Source organism: Cryptomeria japonica, chromosome 3 (assembly GCF_030272615.1).
Source record: "Cryptomeria japonica chromosome 3, Sugi_1.0, whole genome shotgun sequence".
In the NCBI taxonomy this organism is placed as follows: Eukaryota; Viridiplantae; Streptophyta; class Pinopsida; order Cupressales; family Cupressaceae; genus Cryptomeria; species Cryptomeria japonica.
Window position 1 is genome coordinate 662,188,340 of NC_081407.1, and position 21,843 is coordinate 662,210,182.

General features: G+C 33.1%; 1 protein-coding gene across 1 annotated transcript in view; it reads left to right on the forward strand.

Moving 5' to 3' along the window:
- Positions 1-1,864: 1,864 nt before the first annotated feature.
- Positions 1,865-21,843, forward strand: part of LOC131068411 (immune-associated nucleotide-binding protein 9) — a 91,035-nt gene continuing 71,056 nt past the window's right edge. The window contains exons 1-2 of the mRNA XM_058003600.1: positions 1,865-1,989; positions 2,074-2,278. Of these exons, the coding sequence (XP_057859583.1) occupies positions 2,095-2,278 (184 nt within the window). The 5' untranslated portion in view covers positions 1,865-1,989; positions 2,074-2,094. The remainder of the gene's footprint in view (positions 1,990-2,073; positions 2,279-21,843) is intronic.

Genomic DNA, 21,843 nt, shown 5'->3' on the forward strand with positions numbered 1-21,843 from the left:
GAACTAGCCATCATTGTTTTGTTTTTGTAATAATTATGTTGTGCTTAAAGGTTACACAGATCCAGATATGGTTGGAGATGTGGACACTAGAAAGTTCACCATTGGTTATTTATATACTTTTGCAGGTGCTGAAGTATCTTAGGTGTCTAGACTGTAGAAACTAGTAGCCCTTTCAATAGCAAAAGAAAAATAAATAGCTGTAACAGAAGCTTGTAATGAGATGTTGTGGATTCAAGGACTTTTAGGAGAGCTAGAAATAAAACAAGATAGATATACATTGTTTTGTGATAGCCAGAGCGCCATCCATTTAACAAAAAAAACCCAACATATCATTCAAAGACCAAGCACATTGATCTAAAGTACCATTGGATTCGGCAGGTATTAGGAGAAGGGCATTTCAATTTGGAAAAGATCCATACAGATGAAAACCCTCCTGATATGCTCACTAAAATTCTGCGAAGAGAAAATCGTGATCTCTGTAGAAACTTGGTAGGTCTGGGGTGATTTGATGACTGCAGTTCTATCTGACCCCCCTTCATTGGCTTCAAGTAGGAGAATGTTATACATATGACGTGTGAGACAAATGAAGTGACTTCAAACACCACCCAAGCAGTTACTTTGATTTGATTGAATTCTTCATTGCCAACACTGCATTTACTGTCTCAACTGCCCACAGTCTAGAGAATTCTAACAATTTTCGTATGTATGATTTTAAATAGTTGTTGTCAACTGTTTCTACGGTTTCATGTAAAAAAATGTATATATCACTGGCAAATTAATAAATAGAGGTTTTTTTTGTTTTTTTGTCTTTTCGTGTGTGTTTTTTCTGTATTCTCTGTTTTTCTCTCTTTGTTTGATCTGTTGCAAATTGTTCTGACTGCTGTATAATGCAATAATGTTTCTTTATGACTGGAAATATGCTTATCACTTTATTCCTCCGCTGCCATGAATCTCCCTGTATGTTTTCACATTAACATTCCATAGGAAAAGGTAATTTTAGGGAGAACAAAGATCGAATCATATTATCCCTGGTTGAAAGAAATGCATCGAATAAGGAAGCCAAGTCCTGAGTTTTTTGACAGTTTTATATCTCTGTACCATTGATTTCGTTTACGTCTAGATCAGTTTCTATCATGTGTCTACTGCATGTGTTGTTATATGGATTTTATTTCAACAGATAAATGTCTAAGTTTTGTAGTAGATTTCTGCATTACATAATCAACACAATCAGATGATAGGTCATATAGTATGATATAAAAAGTGTAATATAAAATTCTACAAGTGTAATATAAAAATCTACAAGTATAATATAAAAATCTGCATAATGTAATCTAAAAATCTACTACAAATCTTCATCGACTGTAGAATCTACATGACTTCAAAAGACAAGTTCCCAACAATATTTTAAGCAACATGTTTGATAAGCTATTTAAAATTCAAATTGTGCATGACAGACAATAACCTAACATAACATCTAGTACATTCTACAGTATATAGAACATTTTTTCATTCCTGAAACCTCAGAATAAGTAAAGAGTGAAGAATTTAATTCCAACATTCTCTCTCGGCATGTGGAGGATGATACCATCTATAATCCTTCGAGTGAGTGCGCGTCTTTCTCAGCTAAATCGAAGACGAGGTAAAAAAATCATCGGACCTTTCCTCTTCGGAAGAGCTAAGGAACTATTACTAATGTGAGTGGAAGTAGAATATTTCTTTTTATCTTCCAAAGACTTGATACTCGTATCGATACATGCACTTTATGCTGGCCTTTAATTTTTCATCTATCATTTATTCTTTCCTTTCTATGTCATGCCAGCATACATTCGATGGCTCCCACAATTGCCTTATTTCTAACGCAATTGTTGCTTTTGCCTCTTTAAATCCACTAACAATGAGAACGCTACATCCAAAGTTTCATTTGCTTTTGCCTCTTTTATGATTAACTAGGAACTACTGAGCTGGTGATTGAGAGAAACGTCTGCTAAGGTTTTCATTTGTTTTGATCTCTGAATGCTTTTGGTACTGGTAAATTTAGAGGAAACCTAATAGAATTTAATGTTTGATTGCCAGTTTACTTTGGTGAAGGTAGTAATGGAAGCCACGACTGTAGTTATGATCGGCAAAACGGGAAATGGGAAAAGTGCAACGGGTAATTCCATCCTAGGACGGAAAGAATTTGTGTCCAGACGGAGTCCTGGTTCTGTGACATCAGAGTGCAAGCTGGGGCAATGCAAGCGGAAGGATGGCCGAACCATAAATGTGATTGACACTCCTGGTACAATTTTATGCCTTTTTGCCTCTTGTTTATCAATAATCCAATATTATTGAAACGATCTTTTTCTACCTTATGAATAAATTAAAGTTTTTGTTTTTTTTTAAATTTGAATTAGGTTAAAATCAATTATTATGAATTTCTGAATCTTAGAAAATAGTTGTTGCATTGTGTTTCTGGATTCAATTGTGTAGAATTCTTTTGGATCAGATTTCATGATCTATCAAAAAAATGAAAGAACAGTAGAAAAAAAAATCCCAAATTAGAAAATAGTTCAGGATATCAAATCAACAAGATGAAATCATGCTATATGCACACTTACATATATTTATACTTATAGTACAGTCACTTGTTAATTGAATTTTTTTTTCAAAATTTTATATAAATAATTCTTACTTATTTTAATAGATTGAGTAGATTTTTTTTTAACTTTCTTAGAAAAATAATATAATAGAAAATTTACTAATATTTTTATTATTTAATTTGATATACATAAGGTTATAAATCTTATTATATCCTATTTATAATCTACTAGTGAGTTTTAAATTTTAATATTCTATTAATTAATATTAAAAAAATTCTTTTATAATTTTTATTTTTATTTTAATTTAATAATTACTTATTATCAAAAAATTATCTTCTTAAAATGCGTTTTCTTAATTGAATTTATTTTCAATTTTATTCTTATTTTTTATATTTTTTAAACATACAATATTGATTTCAAATATTAAACAGTCAAAAATCCATAATTTTTATTACTTAAGCAAAGGAAGGACCTTGATCACTCATAAAGCAGCTGGCATCATCCAACTAAAAGGCTGAAAATAATAAAAAATAAAAAAAATATTATTGATCGTATATACAGCCAACTAGGCAAGCCTATCCACCCCTGTCAAAAACATATAACCATAGATCATCATAGTGTCATATAAACCATAACTAGAAGAAACATTACTAGCATTATTTCAATCAAAAATATGCAAAAGTCTTAGTAGGCGCACAAGTCTTATATATTTCCATCAAAAATCCATGTTATTAATTAATGTATATATTTTATTTTGCAAAGCCATATAGTTATTTAGAATTTTATGATTGTTATATTCTTGTAATTATAAAATTAAAAGTGATCTAATTATTGTATGGTATATTTATTATATTTGTTATTTACATAAAATTGCATTCTATCAATTTCAATTTATCTCATCTCAATTGATATGCAACTACTAGTCAATAAATACTATTAATAATACAATTCCAACCACTGGTCACTAAATAACACTTATTTTATATATATTTTTAAAATAAACCATTTTTATAGAAACATATTGATCATTAATCTATTTTTTTACTAATGTAAATATTTATTTTACATTAAATTAAGATTACTTAAAACTATTATGGAATAAACTATCAATGTAATATTTATAAATGGTTTCTTAAGAATGTTAATTTAATTTTATGAAAGTTATTGTAGGGGCATAAGACTTGTGAGAAGTCCGCACCTAACCCTAAGATTTTGAATATGAAGAGGGTCCATTGCAAATGTTAATTCTTTAACCTAAAGAGAGGTATGACTAATCTCTAGAAATATGTAGGAATCTCTAGATTATTTATCAATTGGGGGATAGACACCCCATTATAGGTGGAAGATGGTTGAGTTGTTCTAAAGTTGTCACAAACCTTGTTATGAACTCTTTCTTAGATTTTACATTCCTTTATGAAGTTCCTTATGAGATGAAAAATTGAGTAGTCTAATTTAGGGCTTTGAAGATAAATTTATTGCCTCCGTGAACCATATTTAGAATTAATATTAATGGGTTTTGGGATTACCTTAGTTGTACAAAGGACACAAAAACAAATTTGAAATTCTAGATTGTCAAAGAAAGTATGATCATGTTTTAGGAAAATTGCACTTTTGGTTCCCTAGGATTTCAATAAGTTCAATTTCTCTATATTCTAATAAAAGAGAGTGTATTTGAACCCAAAAAGGGATGAAATTTCTCAAATTTTAGGATGGATATAAGATTGGTAGTAGAGTTGAATATGTAGCCAAGAACCACCTAAGAACTAGGATTTAATTTTATAAATTGCAATTCTATTTTTCTTTGTACAAATTGTAATGACAAAAATGTTGAGCACATCTGGATGTTGAGAGGGGGGTGAATTAGCATATATAAAAATTCAACCAAATTAACTATTCATTTACCATTCATACACAATTGATACTACCGATCCATTAGGAAAAAAACACAATTGATACTAACAAGGATAAGGTTCTGAGTCTTGAAGTGGTCACGGCAAAAGAACTCGAGCAAGTACTAGGAAGATGACCCAGCATGCCAAAGAGCTGGAGGAACTAAAGAGCGTTGCTACCTCTATGCTCCAGCTGAAGCAAGAAGCGGTGGATCTTATCATAAACCTTTCTTAGGGTCTCTTGCTCATGGTTGTCCCTTAGTTTTTTATGTGTTGTCCCTTTGCCTCTTTTGGCTTCTTGTTGGCTTTTTGCCTTTGCCAACTGTCTCTTTTTTATGTGTTTTCCTCTATCTATCTGGTCTTTAATGTCTTATCTTTTGATTATCTCTCTGTAAAAGGGCTTTGGGGCCCCTTCAAAACCTTCTTTTCACTTAATAGAAAACTATTCATTTACCATTCATACTAGTTACCATATGTGCTCAAGTAAATAACTGAAAACAAAAATAAATCACATATGAACATGAAGATATTTATATGGAAATATCATGAGAGAAAACCATTGTGAGAATAATCCCACTATATGAAAACAAGATAGAATGTTTTAGGCTTAAGGCCAAGGCATCTCACTACTCTTGATTTGGACTTGCAAGACCGAGGTGTAGAACCTCAAGGCAAGATACAAGAGAATTGAAAACAGTAAAGAACACTTCTTCAAGGCAAGATACAAATTTCTGAATACAATGAATCAAAATGATTGAACTACAAAAAAATGTATCGTCTGATATATAGATCATAGCTCACTATGGTTACAAATCCGAAACTACCTTCATCACAACTCAACTATACTTTCACACCTTCACACTGAGAATACACAAATTCACATTCAACTCACACAACATATTAAATCATCCAAAATTATTTCATCCTTTCTATACCGTTTATAACTAAATAAACATCAATTAGGTCAGCCTAATTAGATGAAACATGTAGGATACAAACAATTGGCCCAAAAACAATCTTCAAAGTATTGCAGAAGAAAAACTGAAACATGCAAAACTATCGCACTATGATAATTTTTTGTTGATGAGTTGTTATAGTTGTCATTGATGTCAAACTTGTTATTATGGTGTGGTCCAAAATGTCTATGTTGCAGAGTTATCTTGTTGTGTTGATGTTGTAGTTGTTCTATTGGGTGTTTAGCTCCAAGAAGTGCTATTGGAATTCACTATTATTATTATCTTCATTGGTTATGGTTTGGCATTATGGATATGCTAGTTCTATGGTCTATAAACATCTTTGTATTCTCTGGGTGTTCTGACATTGTTTATTGTTGGTTAAGGACTTCTATGTTAGACCTATCCTTAGGTTTAGATATGATTTATGAGAGATTATTTGATGTGTTATGGGTCTCACTAGAGCATGTGGAGATCTAGATTTGAGTTATTTGCATTGGAGAGTATTTTTTTATTATCAATTGCTTATATGGGTGCCTAGCATGTGGATATGTTGTTGGTTTTGTTCTGGTGATTGTGAATCAATGAATTGATCTTTGGAGGATTCTTTTTGTTCTCTCTTTCTCCTATAGTGGATCAGCCTATGTGTTCTTGGTTGAGAAAGTATATTTTGGTTCAAGCTGAGTTCATTCAAGATCTTGATGATCCATCTTATATATAAGGATGAGTGTAATTGATTTAAATGATAGGGAATGAGGTGTATATTTTACATGTATGATGCTAAGATAATCAAAGAGGTTTAATGAATAGTAGAGAAGAAGAGTTGTGTTCGAATAATATGCAAGTTATGCTAAGACTATGACATAGTTTTAAGATAGAGTGTTGACTATTGAGGTTTGAGTGTGTGTGTTGATGTTGTTCATTTGATACAACATTCAAGGATAGGTTTATGATTAGGAGATTCATATCATATCATTTTTTAATCTTTCCTTGAATGCAGTTAGCTTCAAGTTTCGCAAGTCCTCTTTTATAGCTTCACCCATGAGTAGTTAACCTTGGTGTGCAAGTTTGGAGCAATGAGTTTTTTTCTTTATAATCTAATATACATAGTGGATATATTCTTGTGCGTAGGTGCTCACCATGGTTTTTCCCTATTTGGTTTTTCCATTTATAAATCTTAGTGTTCATGTGTTGGATGTGGATGGTTGATTAATTATTTATATGATGCAATAATTGTCATTTTGGTCTAATTTTGTCACCCCATTCTTAGTCTTGTCTTGGGTCCAACAATTGGTATCAAAGAAAACCACTTGAGGTAGATCTGGGATCGCACAGGATGTGCATTACAAAGTTCCTATCTTTGATGGTAAAAAAAATCGTACTAGAAGGAGAGAATGGAGTCACATTTGAAGACATTGTAGAATGGAATTTGGGGAATCATTTAGAATAGATATACACCTTTGTAGGGTGTTGCTCAAACTCTATATGAGATAAAGTTAAAGGATTCTAATGCAACGGCTAGAGCAATAATCCTCATCTATATAAGTGATTTAGTGTTAGGAAGGGTAAAAGGATTGAAAGAAGCCAAAGTAGAATGGAACAACTTGTGTTTGGCATATGAAGGAGATCCAAAAACAAAGTAGGCTAGGCTAATGAATCTAAAATAGAAGTATGAGTACCTATGAATGGTTGAAGATGAAAGTGTTCATAGAGTGATTGATCTTGTTGATTTCATTAGAGTTATCAGTAGAAATTAGGAGGAATGTGATCTTGTACATAAGATCTTTTTGACTTTGCCTGAATCCTACAAGCCACAGAGATGTGTTATATAGGAGAGAAAAGATTTGAGTAATTATACTATTGATCATCTTATTGGTACCTTATAAGCCTATGAGATTTCAAAAATGGAGGAAGAGAAAAGAGAAAATAAAGAAGCAGCATTTTATATTTCAAGAATTAATGATCCAAAATGCAGTGGAGATATATATGAAGTTGAATCAAATTTAGTGAGAAGATTACAGCAAGTCACTGGAAAATACAAAGGTAAATTAGCTCTAAAATATTTTTCTTGTGGTAGAATTGAACAGTATGCTTCTAATTGCACATACAAAGAAGACTGTGAGACGCCAGATGGTGATGGGAACAATAATAAGTTTAGAAGATGCGATTTCAACAGAAAGGAGAAGAAGGGCTTATACTCTATTGAAGAACAGACATCTAAAGATGAATTTGATGATGACTCAACTGAAGAATCTTTGCTTCTAGAAATTGAAGACAAGGAGAATTCTTTCAAGAAACCAAAAGAAGAGAAAGTTATTAAGACTGCATTTCATGCTAAGATATAACAGAATACATGGATTATAAACTTTGGATGTTTAAATCATATGACCAGTGATAAAGACAAGTTTACTAATATCAAGAAGTATGATAGAAGATCTGTGAAGTTTTCAGGAGAAGATGGTGAAACTATTCGAGTTATTGGAAGTCTTTCTATAGTTGGTAAGCATAAAATTGATGATGTTTATTATGTTGAAGGATAAAGACATAGTTTGTTGAGTGTCAGTTATATTGTAGAAAAGTTTATGAAATTTTGTTTAGTAGCACTAGATGTGTGATCAGAAAAAAGAAGACTAGTAAAAGAGTTGCAGAAAGAGTTAGAATAGGTGGAAATGTATACTACATTTAAGATTTAAAAGACAGTAAATTTTCTAACATAGATTAATTAATGTTAGTTGTGGCACAAAAGAATGGGACATATGAATTTTGATAGCATGATCTAGATTTGTAGATCGGAAGTAGGTAGATATTTACTTAGACTTGTGAGGCCTACTAATACCATGTGGAAAGAATGTCAATTGGGAAAACAAACAAAGATGAGATTCAAGAATAAGGAGTATTCTACTACAAAACCATTGGAGTTGATTCATATAGACTTATGTGAACCTACAAGGAAAATAAGATTGAATGGAGAAATGTATTTCATGTTCCTTATTGACAATTTTTCTAGAATGACTTGGGTAACATTTCTAAATTTTTTAAATATATGGTTTAGAATCAACTAGATGCCAAGATTAAGTCCTTATGATCAGATAGAGGAGGAAAAATCATTTCATGGAATATTGATATTTTTTGTGAAATTCATGGGATTAGAAGGAACTTTTCTACTCCAAGGACTCCTCAACATAATGGTGTTGTGGAAAGAAATAATAGGACTATTATTGTGATGTCTAGGACATTGTTAAAAGATGCTAATCTAGCTAATCTGTGTTGGAAAGAAGCAGTATATACTCCTGTGTATCTTTTTAATAGGGTGTAGGTCAGATTAAATCTTACCAAATCACCCTATGAGCTATAGAATTGTAGACCACCTAATTTAAAATATTTCAAGACCTTTAAAATAAAATTAATCTTAGAAGAGATGAGTACAAGGGTGGGTGCAAGAAGTTGGGTCCCAATTCCGCAAAAGTCTATGAGCAGAAAAAATTGCCACTAGAAACGAACGCCCATTTTTTAAGAAAAGGACACCTATTTAGCTTCAGGGCCCTAACCCATAAAAATAAAATGGATGCACATTTTGAAAAATGGGTGCCTGTTTAGGATCAGAGCACCATAGAGAAACGGGTGCACAATTTTTAGAAATGAGCACATGTTTCTAAAAATGGGTACTTGTTTCTAAAAAACATGTACGTGTTTATAAAAATGGGTACACATTTCTAAAAATGGGCACACATTTCTTAAAATACTACAAATTTCAAAATAGGTGCCCATTTTTTGAATTTTAAATAAGAGACACCTATTCCATACAAGATGGAGCAAGAAACACACCTATGCCTTAGTTTTAGCTTCGAGTTAGGCTTAGTGGGACCAAGTCTATGCTTGGACCTCCAAAAAAATGGTTGGCACTAGAATACCAGATTTCTGCCTTGCCATAATTTTTTGAAGGTCTTCCGAATCATATTTTTTGATGAAACAAAAACCCATTAGAGTTCTCACTATTCTGATTTAGAAAATGTAAATTTCATAGTGATATGATTATTTTTACTTTTTTTGCATTATTTATTAATCAAAAGTGACACCTAAATGTAAAATATTGAGGTTTAGTAAAACTTTAATAACATTTTTCTTTTTAGGTTTTTTGGAAAATAAATTATATGACATCAATCTACATATAATTATTTTGAAGATTAAAAAAAAAATTTAAATATGAAATTTTCATCAAATTATGGTGGTTGTACACTAGATGTTTTGAAAATATACTTAATAGTCATTTAAAAATTAATTAAAAAAAATATATCCAATAAAAAAATAAGAAAAAATATTCTCATGAATATTTGGTGTCTTAAGTATGCTTTCCTAGAAGGATTTACAAAAATTCATTTATTTACGTCAAAATATGGTGGTCATACACATGTGTGGTATGTGTAGACACTCAAAATTGTCATGTCTAATTAAATAAATATTTTATTTATTTAATTATCTAAGCCTAATTCTTCTATTAATTAAATAAATCTTTATTTATTTAATTAATTCATTTATCCTCTTCTAGCCTTATTTCTCATTTAAATAAATACATTTATTTATTTAAATTATCCTTTTCCTAAATTAAATAAATATTTATTTATTTAATTGATCCCACTTCTTCTATTAATTAAATAAATATTTATTTATTTAATTAATTCATTAACCTTTTCTACTCATGACACATGTCATTCATCTCTTAATTCCTACACTACCTACCTCTTTCATTATTTTATTATTTCTTTTACCTACCCTCTAATCCTAGCCAACCTCCTTTTTACACCTCTCAATCTTATCCCTCCATTTCATATTGTGTCTTCTATTTAAGGAGATGCTTTCTTCATTATCAAACCCTAATGATCTTTTATGCAATTGACTACATTACGATCCTACTTGCAACCACATTCTGTTCTTTGTTGAGCTCTTGTGCACATAAAATCTGAGAGCAAATATATCAAGCAAGATCAATGGAGATAGGAAGAATGGAGATCAAAACCCTATTGGACATGTGATGGTATAATCTTTGTGATTTCATTTGATTTGAGTTGTCTTAGGTAATCTTCATATGTTATGGTGGATCTTTGTTGTTGTTAGGCTAGGGTTTGGTGGTTGAATTCATTTAGCCTTTCAATTTTGTTATTATTGTTATCCATTTTCACCATATACATTTTGGCACACCCGGTGGGACTCTTGTCCCTTTTGCATTTAACATCCTTGTTGCAGATTTTGTAATGTGAAGTTGCAGATCCGACGTTTTAGGTAGCATTTTGTTATTTCCGCGTCTGCGCACTTTTGGACCACGTTTTTGATTTTCTGGTGCATCTGCGACATCTGGATCCGCGTCTGTGTTTTGGCAATATTTTATTTTGCAGGTTCCAAGAAGGCGCGTCTGTGTGGTAAAGTCGTGTCTGAGTCATTTTAACCAGCATCTGTGTCACGGAAGCGCGTCTGTGATCTGCAGGCGCGTCTGTGAATCACAGAACCACGTCTGTGTTATCCAGTCGCGTTTGCGTTAAGGGTAACCGCGTTTATGCTCGCCCGATTCAAATTTTGGGTTTTCGTTGATTCAGTTTTTCGGATTTTGCATTTAGGGTTTCAGATCTGGTTTATTTTGAGCTAACATTTTCAGATCTAGCTAACGAAATTGGTGCAACTTGTCTTGAAGGAAAAATTGTTTGGTTGAAGGCCCCTATTTCACAAAGTCTTTTGGGTTTTAAAATTTACCTAACTTGTGTGTTTGCAGGAATGGGTGATTATTTCAAACAACCCAAACTCCTAACAACTTTTTGTTGCAGGTCCTTGGCAAGGGTTTTGGATTTTTATTGTGTGCCTTGTTTTCATAGACTAGCAAACACTTCCATTGGTGCACTAAAATTGAATCATTGTCTTTTGTGTCTTGAGCAATAGGCTCTTTTTGTTTAATCTTTAGAGGGCCTGTCTTCCCGTGTGGTCATTAGGACTACTAGTGAGAAGAGAACGACCCAAGTGGTAGCAAGGAAAACCCACCTCTTCCGAACCACTATAATCAAATATATTCATGGTGAAAACTATGAATAACGTGTGCTGATTAGATCATACCGATACTATGTCTCCCCATAAACCCATTTGATCAAATTTATTTGATCATTTGTAGGGCGTAACCCCTACCGGATGGGAGCCTTCTATATTTACAGAGCTAAAAGTGCCGCATGTATGGCCACATGAGCGGATGCCCTTACTAGCACCTTTTTGTTTTAGAAGCCCAAATCCTTCTAGTTGTTGGGGCAGGAGGTCGGACCTCTGGTGGCGGCCCACACACATACGGTTCTTAGTAGAGATACAAAGTTTGCCATGGGGAGTTTTCATGGGAACTGATGCTTGGCTGACCCGAGAAGTGAGTGCTGAGGGTGGAGCCAGTGAGGTCAAGCATCTAAATATCCGCTCTGAATAGCGTAGCCTCGGGGGTAAAACCCCATGTGGGATCAACAACTATTATCTTGGCCAGCCATAAGAATTGTGCTTGACTTATTTTAAACATTCAAACATTCAAGACCAAACAGCAAAACATTGTGTCTTTTGTGTCTTTTGTGTCTTCAAGTGTATGCAAAACAATTTTACATCAAATAAAACACTTTGCTTGGAGTCATTTTGAGTCTAAACACTTGCAAACATTGAGTCTTCATCAACATTGTGTCCTCTTGTCATGAAAAACAGTCAAACAGTCATATTTGGTCACAACAAAAATGACTTCACAGATTGGAAAAAATTGCACAAATTTTACAGAAACGCGTCTGTGTTTGTTTTAATCGCATTTGTGTTGTCTAAGCGCGTCTGTGAAGGGCATAATCACGTCTGTGTGTATAACAGCATCTATGTTGAATAGAGACGCGTCTGTGTCGGGGAACCACGTCTGTGAAGTATACAGGCGCGTCTGTGTTCAGAATTGCAAAAAAATTTACAGCCCAACAAACAAAAGAAATCAGTTTCAGAATTCTTGAGCTTCCTAGGTTGTTTCTCCAGGTTTCATTTAGCATTCAACCTGTCTTTGGGTCTCACACAGTCCATCATTGCTTCACATCTTGCATCACAATCACACTTGTCTAAACTTGAGTCAAAAGGTCACTTGCTTATCCTCATCATACTTTGTCAACACATTACATACAACAACACTTTGCTAGGTGGTCACTCATCAAGGTTTCTTACCTTTGGGTCTCATTTGGTCTTACTTAGAGTCAAGGTCAACTTACCTCATCAAGAGAAACTATCCTCTCTTTGGAAGCCACACCTACTCTACTACATACATACTTGGTCTTACACTTTGGACATTGAAAGTACACCTCAGATTCATTTACACTCCATCCAACTCTTGGTCTTCCATACTTTTTCCATTTTCATCTAGTCTCACACATCTTGGTCAATACCTAGTTCATGGTTGAAACTCATCTTCAAAAATCTAGGAGAGAAACTAAAGAGGCTCAAGAGTCTGCAAACATGAGTTCTTATGAGTATGACAATGATATATTTTTCAATACTGATCACACTACATTACCTGATATGGATGTTTATAGAAACATTCCAAATGTTGAGAACACGGACACTACAAACAACAATGCTACACACAATGACAATATGGACAATTTTTCAATACATTCAGCGGATGTGGAAGAATCCATTATGAATCCCCATTTCAATCGGTTGGTTGAGGAAATAATGAGGAGGGATAGACAATACTTCTTACAAATGATGGCACAAAGTGGAGCCAAGATACCTCATGATTTTGACATGTCTCAAATAATGGAAAATCGACCTTTGCAAAAAACTCACTCCAACATGGATCAAAGGAGACCTAATAGTGGAGGAAATAGAGGACCATATATGGTACCTGAATCACCATCATCTTTGCTTCAAAAACCAGAGGTCCCACATACACATGGTCAAGTATATGATACTCACCTTCATAGACCATTATGGAAGTCTTATGTAGACAGATATGCTCAATCACATACTCAAGCTACGGATCAACCAAAGCAATTGTATATTCAAAGGCATGCTCAAAATTTGGACACAAGGAAACCCCGTGTCAAATTTGGGGGCAACACATTAGAACATGACATGCCTGTAGAGTATGGTATACATGCACAAAATAGATATGGTGTTCCTCAACATGAATCTATACCAAGTGCTCCATATACACAGCATCACTATAGACCTCCTCCATATGAACATGTGTATGATCAATATCATCCATATATGCAACATGCTCCTCATCAAATTGGTGCCTCAAACATGGGGTATGGTCCAAGAAGTTGATCCCCACCTAAGAGCAATTTGGAGCAACAAATCAGGGACTTACAAAAGAAAATGGAGGACATAAATACACCGAAGCCAACATACACAATGAGAGACATATGTCCTTATCCATTCGACAAGAGCATTCCAATGCCTCCATTTCCTACACACTTTGTGATGCCTAAATTTGATAAGTATAGAGGAAAAGGGGATCCTAAGGCACACATAAGACAATTTTTCACAGCTTGCATTGAAGTAGCTTCAGAAGAGACATATTTGATGAGATTATTCCCACAAAGCTTAGGTGATCAAGCTATGGAATGGTTCTCCCAACTCCCACCTGGCATTAAGTCATGGGGTGACTTAGCAGAGGCATTTATTCAACATTTCTCCTATAATATATAGACAGACATATCAGTCACTACTTTGTGCAACACCAAGCAAAAAGAGGGAGAGTCTTTTGCATCATTTTTACAAAGATGGAGGAATCTAGCTAGCAGATGCTCTTATGAAATTCCACAAAAACAAATGGTAGAAATGTTCACCCAAAACGTTAACAAAGACATTGGCTATGATCTAAGGAAAGCTTGTTTGTCCACCTTCAAGGATGTCATTGAAAAAGGCTTAGCAACAGAAAAGGTTCTAATTGAACAAGGAGTCATTAAGATATTCAAGGAAAACAAAGATGACTTTAAAGGAAAAGACAAGCCAAGATTTTGGAATAAAAACAAGAACACAGTCAATGATGGTGTTGTTGATGCCAATACAGTGCGACCCAAATTCATCTTTTCAGGACCAAGTTCTACAAATAATCAAGTGAATACTCAAACAACTTCTAGATCACGAAGGAAGTACACTCCATTGGGAGAACCACTTGAGTCAGTCTTCAAAAAGTTAGTGGCAAACAAGGTAATCACAGTTCCAGATTTTCCTCCATATGAACCAAAGGTTAAACCAAATTGGTGGAATGATGATGAGTATTGTGAGTTTCATAAGAGCAAGGGTCATAAGACAGGAAATTGTCATCGACTGAAGAACATCGTACAAGATCTCATTGATAGAGGTGAAATTGAGATTGAGGGACACTCATCCAATCAAGAACATGAGATGTTTAAGGAACCATTCCCAAAACATGACAAGGGAAAAGCTAAAGCCATAGATGATCAAACCAACTATACTAGAGCATCGTACAACTATGATTCAACCATCAATCACATCTCGATGGACAATCATGTCTCTACTATTATCATCAAGGACAAAACTCCTGAAAATTCCACTCAGAGACCCAAGATTGTCCTAAAAGGTGTTGGATCTTCTTCCGAACCTACCTTTGAATGTCATGTTACAACCCGTCGAGGTAAAATCACTTTGCAAGGTGCCTCCACTAAAAATATCGCTTCTTCATCAACCAAACCTGAGTATGACCTTGTAGAACAGTTAGGGAAGACACCCGCGCTCATCTCCATCCTTGAGCTCTTACGCATATCTCCCGCTCATAAAGCTATTCTTGACAAAATCTTGAGAGACACTACGATCCTACTTGCAACCACATTCCGTTCTTTGTTGAGCTCTTGTGCACATAAAATCTGAGAGCAAATATATCAAGCAAGATCAATGGAGATAGGAAGAATGGAGATCAAAACCCTATTGGACATGTGATGGTATAATCTTTGTGATTTCATTTGATTTGCGTTGTCTTAGGTAATCTTCATATGTTATGGTGGATCTTTGTTGTTGTTAGGCTAGGGTTTGGTGGTTGAATTCATTTAGCCTTTCAATTTTGTTATTATTGTTATCCATTTTCACCATATATAGTATGAACTTGAAACAGACATTTTGAAAAAGTGGTTTTTAAACATGCCTACTAAAAATCAATTTCTACTATGTGGGTATTGAAATAAATTACATATTTTAAAGTTAGACTATTAGACTCTGAGCACTACATTTTCTATTATTGGAGTTGTTTTCAGATTCAATCTCTAAGTGCCTCAAATTTTGACATCAATTGACAAAAAATTTGAAAAATAGGGAAAACACTTCCACTTCTTGCCCAAAAGTGGGACTCAACTTCTTGCAGCCACCCACAATCTTGGGAAGTTGAACCATTGGATGCAAGTTGAGAAAAGATGATGAGTCTCTGAAAGTTGAATAGAAGAAGTACAGGTTGATGAATGGTATATTGTTCTATTTGACTGCATCCAAACCATATATTATGCAAGATGTTTGTCTGGTAGCTATATTTTAGGCAAATCTAAAGGTGACACATGAGCAAGCTATGAAAAGAATTTTTAGATACTTTAAAGTTACTATAGAGTTTGGACTTTGGTACAAAAAGGTGGAGATTTTATGTTGAAAGCCTATACTAATGCAGATTGGGTTGGAAGTGTTGATGCAGGCTTTGAGAAACAAAAAGGATGTTGGTTGAAGGTAGAACATAAGCATATTGATAGATAGGAATCCCCCCACTACTAACATGGATAGTATTTCCATTTTATGGAATCATATTCATCATAGAAGATGTGTATGTAGCAATGTTTTCTATATATATATGAATAGCCATGGATATCTCAACTATAGTGCCCTGCCTATGAACCTTAGAGGACAAGAGAAAAACATACAAGGAATACATGAAAACTTTGTTTTGAAGTAAATAAATTTCACATATGAAACCAAACCAAGAGAAAATGAACCTATAGATGGGATCAATTTGTTGATACATAACAATGCACATGAAAGTTACTACACACTACAACCACAAAAACATAATTCAGGAAAACCCACACACATATACATTATATGATTCATATTATAGCATAATATGATTTAAAAATTAATATCAAATATACTTACTTCCTTCACTTACTCTATTTATAATTTAAAACATAGGTTCAACACCATTTATAAACTTCTCATCTATGGTAAGGTTAGAGGGACATCACATCATCTTTGATTGGAGGAGTTGAATGTACAAGCACTTCCATGAAACTAGCTAGCTTCCTAGTGTTATCATCCACTATGTAAGCCATAATAGGTGGAACATCCACACATTGTTCACCATTTTGAATTAACCTTGTTAAACCTTCATTTAATGTGATTGACACTCTAGATAAGTGCTATTTACTTGAAATTATTGAATATGAGATCCAATTTCTTGTGAATATTCTCTAATTTCTCATTAGACACTTATGTTGAAGATTGATCATTATCATTTTAAGCATGAAGGGAAATAATGTCAACAATGTTAGGTAAGGTAGGTGTTGGATTAGGATAACAGGATTTACCCATACTCCTAGGTTAGAATAACTCAATTAACTCAAGCTTGAACCATTTAGTGTTTAAACCATCCAAAAACATGAGTTTATATCTTACTTATCATTGGGATATTAGTTTCAAAATAATGGGTTATGAAACTCATACACAACCACAAGATCTAATAACACAATTGTTCCTAGGAAACAAAGAAGGAATGCTAAAGACCAAGAAAAAAGATTTGATTTATTATTTTAATACATTTATACAATTATGAATGAAAATCAAGTAATTAAAAAATGACATGCAATTATAGTAATTAAATAAGTGATTAAACAATGCAATATAGCAATGAAATGATCCATTAACCACCTATTTAAGCAATGAGGGTTATAAAAATGATTATTAACTAATGAATACAAGCGCATAAGAGATGAATTTATGAAATTAATGTCTCTAAATCTTAAAAAACTTATGCATTTAACTAAAATTTGAACATCCAAACTTAAAATCATGCAAGAAATATTGGGTACACCAAAATGGAATGAATGGAAAATAAATGTTCACTAGTCTAAATATGTGAACTAGGAATCATTAAAAATCCCACCAATCATTGGAGAATAACCAAATAGGCCCATATTTAGTCCCTTAGGAGAGCTAGGAACTTGTGCTTGATTGTTCTCTTTTTGGTTGATATGATTAGATATGAAATTATGCAAGAATTGGGTAAAATGACAAGAAATTAACAACACTTGGCATAAACACAAAGATATAGAACTAAAATCAAACATAAAAGGATATATCTTGAAATAATTCACATAAAATAACTTGTCATTAAAATTTGGGCTTGAAAGTGATTGGCAAGAATTCTAGGTGCCTTAGTCATGATGGGTGCTTTGTAGCTTGAAATATCAAATCCTAGATAAGAATGCTCTTTAAATTGTGATCTCAAAAATTAAGTCAAAAAGTGTAAAAAATATGAATGAATTTACATATTCTAGGGGATTTTTAATGTTCAAAATATGAATTATAGATCTCAATATACTCTCTACAATTATACAACTTTTAGCAATCAAACATTAACCTATACACAAAATATAGGGGAAAATGTTGGGTTGCATAGGGACTTGCCTAAGTCAAACCCTAGGTAGGAATCAACCTCCACTATAGAAATGATGATTATAAAAGAGAGTTTATCATAGGTAGGCTGGAGGCACAAAACCTTAAGGAAATGAAAATTTGACAAATGATACCTTCACTATGAATCTTCTTACCTTGAAGCATCATGAAAGGTTCACATTTCTTGATAAGAGTTTAAGCATGCCTTCATTTATAGACAAACACATTAAATTGATAATGGATACTAACTTGAATTATTGACTTCAAACGTCTCCTTTTTTGCAATGAATATGTTTAATTGAAAGAACTTGATTTAAGTATGAATTTGAATTGAATTCTTGTAGAGAGATGTCCAAATAAGAGGGTGGAATTTTTTAAATTTATACACAACTTCATATGTTTCATGGTTATTTTTTGTAGAAGGCCAACATCAAGGAACACTTACTCACTCTCCATTTTCCCAACCATTGGAGATTCAATTTTGTCATTTTTTACTTGACCATTGTGTTAGGCACCATAGTCAAGGAGGATTATAGATCTAGGCACCATAGTCCTAATCTTTTGAGACAAAATTGAGGTCAATGAGCTAAGGACTATGTTGGGCATCCATATTTGTCATCAAATGTGTAATGCCTCATTAAGGAGCCCTAGAGGATAAGAGAAAACTATACAAGTAATGCCTGGAAATATTTTTTTTGAAGTAAAATAAGTGTCATAATGCATAATACACATAAATATAATGTTCAACCTCAAGATAAGGTCAACTAATAGTTAGCCATATATGCACATGTGAAAGGATAAACTGTTGGAACTCTAACCAAGATAACTCATGTCAACTCTAAGCATTCCCTATAGTTTCTACCTTAGAAACATATCCAAACTAGGTCAATTACTCATAACCAACTTGGAGATGTCTAAATCAACCTCAAACATAATAGTAACACATCTAAGTTTATTTTAAAACACTGGATCAATAGAAATTCTCATATGACAACATCATGATACATCAAGAGTATAGAAGTGTAAGATATCATAAATTATGTCTAATTCCAAAATTGGTGCACAGAAACTGACACCAATACATATCCAATAACAAATATTAAATCAATATCCCATTGAAGAGTCCAACACATACATGATCAATGATACATCATACGATACAATATATGTTATTACATCATATAAGAAAGATAAGAGAATAATAATCTAGCATTGAGGAAGGAGGTAGAACCCATCAAGCTAGTCACGAAGCAAGTCATCTAATCCCCAATGGAGGTTGGCAATGCCACCTAACCATGTGGTACCCTTAGGTCTACCCCACTATGCTCATGGAGATAGTCAGACAACTCAAATATTCGTACAAGTATACTATTTGGAGATGAGAAAATCTGATCTGAAATCTTATGAGAGAATATTCAGATAGATCAATCACCCAACAATGAAGTACCTACAAAGAGCACACATGCATGCTACGAAATCCTACTCCATTGCACTTCTATCAAACAAGATCTTGTTTTCAAGAATGATTCTCTCAAAAGCACATGCACAAGAGGCTATGGTGAATGAGGATTTGACATAATTGCAAAGAAATGTGAAAATGAGAAATGTAAGAAAGCAAGAATCAACTTTCAAAATGTAAGATATAAATACAAGAGTTTGATTGCAAAGTCATGGATAGAAAAATGGGAGAGGGGCTTTGCTTTAATAAGCATTCTCCAGGTGAATCTGGGTTGTGGTTCAAATGTGGGATAAAGAATAGGGATTGAGAATTTGATCCCACATGTGTGAGGTGGATGCAAATAGGTAGAGAAGAAAGCATAAATGAATAATGTAAATGCTTATTCATATATTTGTGAAAATTGATAGATAATATTATTATTATTATTAAATATATAAATGATAGACGATAAAATAATAATATTATTAAATGGTAAATGTAATAATAATATTAATAATATATAAATGATAATATAGATATTATTGATGATAATGAAATTATGGATAAATAATAATATTTAATGGGTAATATTTGATAAATATAGTAGATGGAATAACACATGAAAATTAAGTGCATCCACCCGAGATTAAGATGATAAATTTTATGTATCTACACTATGATATCAATGGGTTTACACAAGAGCCAAACATTGATAAAATTCTCAACATAACCATAACACCCAATCAAGAGTTATCAAGCCACATTAAGATGAAATTACCAACAACGCATCACTCACATTATAGAGCAACAGTCAAAAAGAGAAGGTGTTCGAGCAACAATAAGTAAAATATCAAAAGAACAAGGTTTCATCCTCAATTGGTAACAACAAGGAGAAAGAGGTACCCACAAGAGTAACGCCAAATTTTCCATATGTTATATATCACAACGAGATAACCTTGAAAGATAAAACAATAATTAATCTAAAGGGTACTACTCAACTATCAAGACCTACATACTAGAGTGTTAGTGAAGGGTGTATCATCATGTGTGCTCATCAGGACACACCATGTTAAACCGATAATTCTCTCATATAGACAAGAATTATGATCATGCAAGTCCAATCATTGTATGTACGAGCATGTCTCTTTGAACAAGTCTCAATCGCTCCATGTGTGGGTATGCCTTACTAAGTCATTCTTAGCCTTGTACTAGCAATCAATCCATGCTCAAGAAACCAATTATCTTAATTAATATTTTTCTCATCCTAAGATTATTATTATGTTCTCGCTATATTACAAAACTTCCTAATCGGATTACCAGGTTTACCACTTGTAGGCCAAGGACATGATTGGAAACCACTTCCTAAATGCACTTTAGTACCTATTCCTAGGCTTATCCCATTCATTTGAATGACAAATCAAAATTAAAACATAATGCATTGATTCACTTTTTCATATCCTCAATCACATCCATTATCTCTTTTACACAATGCCATTTTACACAATGCCATATTGACCATATACAAGGCATACTCAATTGGTCATGCTACTAAATGAATGGGCCACTTGATCCCACAATAAAATGCAATAACATAAGAAGGTGTAAGATAACCATTCCAAGATTTACATAAGTACTCAAAAATTCATTTCAAGTGCTTGTAATAAGATCTATCAATTCATTACACAGAGAAAGACACAAATCAAACAACAATAGCAACCTCACTGCAAATCAATGTACCAAAATTAATTCATCATCTCAAAAATAAATAAAACACACTCAATTTCTCATACATGAATGAAACAAGGTATATATACAAAACATAATAATAATATCACTAGAGATCACATAATCAATGCATAACAAGCCATAACTCAAGGACAAACCTCTAGATCTTTAACTCAAGAATCCAATCCCATAGTGATCTCAATTCAAAAGTATAAATGTAAAAACTCTTAGGCATCTCATGCAAGCATGCCTAGACATCAAAATCCATCATCCTACAAGTCAATTGGGCCCAAACACTAAACCAAATAGGCAGGAAAATCCATCAGACATACAAAAAGGTCAAAAACCAAAATGATAGTTTAGAGAAACCAATTTAAAAATTCTAGGAGCAAATGTGCAATTCAATTGGAAAATGTGAAATTCAATTATCAAATATGAAAATCTAGATCCAGTTGCAAGATTGCACTCTAGAAAGTCACTTAGGGCATCAAATTTGATCAAAATAAAGTATGAGAGGAAAAATTAGGGACCAACCTATTTGATAAATACCTCATGACACTTCACAAACACATTTAAAACACCCTTAAAATATTTCCACAAAAGAA